Source organism: Alosa pseudoharengus, unplaced genomic scaffold, assembly GCF_046254945.1.
Source record: "Alosa pseudoharengus isolate Yale_2024_CS ecotype anadromous, Long Island Sound unplaced genomic scaffold, YU_APseudo_1.1 YU_APseudo_1.1_scf_22, whole genome shotgun sequence".
Lineage (NCBI taxonomy): Eukaryota > Metazoa > Chordata > Actinopteri > Clupeiformes > Clupeidae > Alosa > Alosa pseudoharengus.
Genome location: NW_027468680.1, coordinates 10,002,168 through 10,007,167, shown reverse-complemented (window position 1 = coordinate 10,007,167; position 5,000 = coordinate 10,002,168). Strand labels below are relative to the sequence as shown.

General features: G+C 41.6%; 1 protein-coding gene across 1 annotated transcript in view; it reads left to right on the top strand.

The window, feature by feature from the left end:
- The window catches only part of gfra4a (GDNF family receptor alpha 4a), a 66,608-nt gene that overhangs the window by 31,370 nt on the left and 30,238 nt on the right, over positions 1-5,000 (top strand). Inside the window, exon 5 of the mRNA XM_076300115.1 lies at positions 1-23. This exon is cut by the window's left edge and continues 347 nt beyond it. Within this exon, the coding sequence (XP_076156230.1) occupies positions 1-23 (23 nt within the window). The remainder of the gene's footprint in view (positions 24-5,000) is intronic.

Below are 5,000 nucleotides of genomic sequence, written 5' to 3'. Positions count from 1 at the left end.
TGCACCGCCGACTACGTCTGCAAGTCAGTTGCCTCCACACACACACACACACACACACACACACACACACACACACACACACAAGCACACACACATACACACACACACAAGCACACACATACACACACACACACACACACACAAGCACACACACACACACACACAAGCACACACATACACACACACACACACACAAGCACACACACACACACACACACACACACACACACACACAAGCACACACACACACACACACACACATACACACACACACACACACACAAGCACACACACACACACACACACACACACACACACACACACACACACACACACACACACACACATATACACACGCACACACACCCATAAGCATAGACGTACATGCATACACCCACAAACATACAGTATATGCACAAGCATACAGACACAAGCATACTCCATACCTGTCATCCCATCTCTGTAGCGAAATAGCCTTGCTAAATTCACTTGCTCCAAGTGCTGCTTGTTCCATTCACTAAACCTGCTGATTCTAATTAGCACAACTCCTCACCCAGGTAGACGAGCTAATTAGCGATATGCATGTGTAATTGAACTGGGTAATTGACCTGTATTAAGTGCACGGACAGACAAAAATACATGGCAGGACTTTTCTTTTCTGAAACTGGGATGTCCGCCTCTGACTCTCAAAAGCATTGCCTTCATCCCATGTCCCTTGTATGCCCCATACATAGTCCCATGCCAATGATTCAAACTCGCTTGAACAGATTCAAGACAGTTCTCCCCTGCAGAGACATGCACGCATTCACACACTCAAAGATGAGCAAAGACAACTCAAAAGTATGGGCTCAGCCAGAAATATACAGACACATGCACACATGATGCAGACTCATCAAACACGCATTAAGGCATGCATGTGACCCCCTACACACACACACACACACACACACACACACACACACACACACACACACACACACACACACACACACACACACACATAAATAAAGAGCATGTACATATATACATACATATACATACAGCATATACTATGTATACATACAACTCGAATGCTACTGGAACCACTAATATTAAACAAGGCAGAATTATGCCAGACGCAATATAAATATTAACATAACTCTTCAGGCAATAATTGGTTAATCTGCTAAAATTTCATTTTAACTGACGTGTCTGAAATATCATTACAATCATTTTTGTTTGACTTGTAACTATGGGTGACAGCGGGTGTCTGTGGGCACCCATCACCCAGTCATTTCAGTTCAGCTTGTCGCAGACATGAATGCAACAGAACACAACACACACACACACACACACACACACACACACACACACACACACACACAAACACACACACACACACATACACACACACACACACACACACACACACACACACACACACACACACACACACCATCATCCACACGTCATCGCTACTCATGGAGACATATGCACGCAATGTGATTCCCCTTCACAGATGCAGGCAAGCGTACAAGCAGCACACACATGAATGTAGAGGAACACACAAACAGTATTCGTCTCGTGCCAACACACACACACACACACACACACACACACACACACACACACACACACACACACACACACACACACACACACACAAAACACAAACACACGCACACATTTCAAGTCACTGGAACACACGCAAGTCTGTCCGCCCTCATAGACACCACGCATGCATGCACACGCACAAAGACTGACACATGAATATAGAGGAGAGGAGACGAAAGCATGAATTTATGCCAAGACACACAGGGGGTCGTCTTCAAATCAGTCACCCTCATAGTTACATGTGGGGATACTGACACACACAACCACACACACACACACACACACACACACACACACACACACACACACGACACATACACAAACACACACAAACAGAAAAGAATGTGCACAAAACAGCTTTAGGTTATCAGAGACTCCCAAGCGTCCTCTTTGTGAAATGCACACACATGCACACAAGCCAAGGCCGGCATGCAGAGGGAGGCACACACAAAACTGTGTGGGATTCTTCTTACACGGCCATTCAAGTTCATGACCACACTTTTCAGACACACACATGCACAGTCTATCCATACATAGAGATAGATAGATAGATAGATAGATAGATAGATAGATAGATAGATACACTGTAGATAGATAGATCGATAGATAGATAAATATATAGATAGATAGATAGATAGATACATAGATAGATCGATAGATAGATAGATTGATAGATAGATACATAGATAGATAGATACATAGATAGATAGATAGATAGATAGATAGATAGATAGATACATAGATAGATAGATAGATAGATAGATAGATAGATAGATAGATAGATAGATAGATAGCAGAGCCGGACAGTAACGGAGTACATTTACTTGAGTACAGTACTTGAGTACAATTTTGAGGGATCTGTACTTTACTTGAGTATCATTTTTGGGGAGTACTCATGACTTTACTCAAGTATATTTGAGAGACAAATATTGTACTCTTTACTCCACTACATTTCTATCCATAACCGTGAGTACCCATTACTTCTTCTAAAAAAAAAAAGGAAAAAAGAAAACTGTGGAAACCCTCAATTTGTTGTTTCCCTCTCAAACGTGATTGGATTGTGCAGGCACCACTGATTGGGACAGCCTATCAGCAATCACCTTCAGCTTTCCGCCAAAGTCAACTCCATGGTCAGATTTAGATAAGACACGAAACCATGGACGAAACAATGGATGAAGACGCAGCAGGTCCATCCCGGGAATGTGCCAACCCGTGGCCCCACCTCGCCAGACTATTTCAATTTTCTGAACAAGTTAATGATAGTGTTCGCTTCAAGTGTTTCAATTACAAAATAGTATTTTGTATTTGAAATACGTATTTTAAATACATGTATTAGAAATACTGCCCATCCCTGGCAACATGGTAAAAAGATGAAAAATGACTTTCAATTCCTTTTACATTCTCCAAGGTATTAACATTAACATTTTTCATAACTCCATGTAGGACGTTTCTGTACATAAATGTTAGCACTGTGGCAGTAGTAATGCAATATTTAGAAAATGTACTCTTGATACTCAAGTACTTTTAAAAACAAGTACTTCAGTACTTTTACTTAAGTAGACATCTGACTGTTGTACTTTTACTTGTACTTGAGTAAAATTTAGCAAAGGGTATCTGTACTCAAGTAATGAAGCTGTGTACTCTGTCCGCCTCAGATAGATAGATAGATAGATAGATAGATAGATAGATACTTTATTGATCCCCAAGGGGAAATTCAAGGTCTCAGTAGCATACAGACACACACAACATGCACTTACAGCAGAAAGAGTAAATATAAGTATATACATATAACAAAACTCCACTGTACAATAGAGACAGTAGAAGTTAAGAAAACTAAAAAAACTAAATAATAATAATAGTCTACCCACCAGACCTGTGGAGTTCTTCCCTGGCCATTCAGACTCAGGCTAGACCAAGTCCGTAAGGTAGCAGAGAGAGACAGCGGGGTTTACTGTAGACTCGGATCAGTCAGACTCGTGTACACAATTCTGTGGAAGCCCGTTCCCATCTTGGGCATACATATTGTTCACATGGACACAATAATGGCATACACTCACAAAAGTATCCACGCCGCGTATAGAATACAGAATTGAACACCACTGCCTGCCAGTGGGTGGCATGTGTCTGTGTAGACAGGGTCACGTGTTGGATTGAATTACCCTCACATTCATGCAGGCTCTTGAGAGTGTATCCTCTGGGAGCCAATGGAATGTACACACACACACACACAGACACACACACACACACACACACACACACACACACACACACTGTCAGAGCAGGAACAAGCATGAGCTCACACAGAGAAATGTGAGTTGTGTGAGAGCCTCATCTTATATAACTTTCAGATTTCATGGCGGAACCTCAACAGGCTTGATTGACAAACAAACACAAGATTAGGATCAGGAAGAAAAATTGTTGTTTTCACAAATGACATGTCTACCTGGTCCTAATGCATGGGTATTCACCACTGATTGACACACACTCACACACTCAGACATACACACACACACTCAGAAACATACACACATACACACACACTCAGACACATGCACACACACACACACGCCTCTAGGCTTAAGACTTCCCTGAGTTAGCTGGTTTCGAATCAGGCCTGCTGTAGTGAGATGCTATCAGAGTGACAGTGCTCTTAGATCCGGTCGATTGTCTAATTGGTCCATTAAGGGCAGAATGGCCAACACAAGACCAAACCAAGAGACGCTGTGAATGAATGATAGTGGCCGCATCGAATAACAATGAAGAAGAGCCCAGCGCGCAACAATTCACCAGGGAAAGACAGGCTTTCATTCTCTACCCTCAGTCATCCCCTACATAGTGCACAATATAATTATTCATTACTTAGTGAACAAGTGCACTTCACCGACATATGGTTATTCCCTGCATAGTGCAGGTTATTGTGAATAACTGCTATAGTACCATACTACCATAGTTATACCCTAGTTATTCCCTACCTGGGCTGAAACTAACAATTATTTTCATAGTCGATTAATCTGTCAATTATATTCTCAATTAATTGATTAGTTGTTTGATTTATAAAATAACTGAAAATGGTGAAAAATTGTCGATCAGCGGTAACATCACAGACTAGCAGCAGTTCAGTTCGGATTCGATTCCGACCTTTGTGAGCCCATGTACAGTACTGAATAATCACCATTTGTGACATAGTACAATGTAGTGAATATAATCCACCATGTAAACATGGAAGTAATGGGTTTCAAAGGGCAGCAGTGTCACTGTCAACATTGCCGACATCTCAAAAAAGACCCATAACTCCCCATGTCTGAGTCCAGACGCACACATCTGAAAAATAGTCATTGACAATATATAGTGACTATATAGTACATATAGTGAATGAGTGGACACACTAAACACAGGCTTTATCTTTG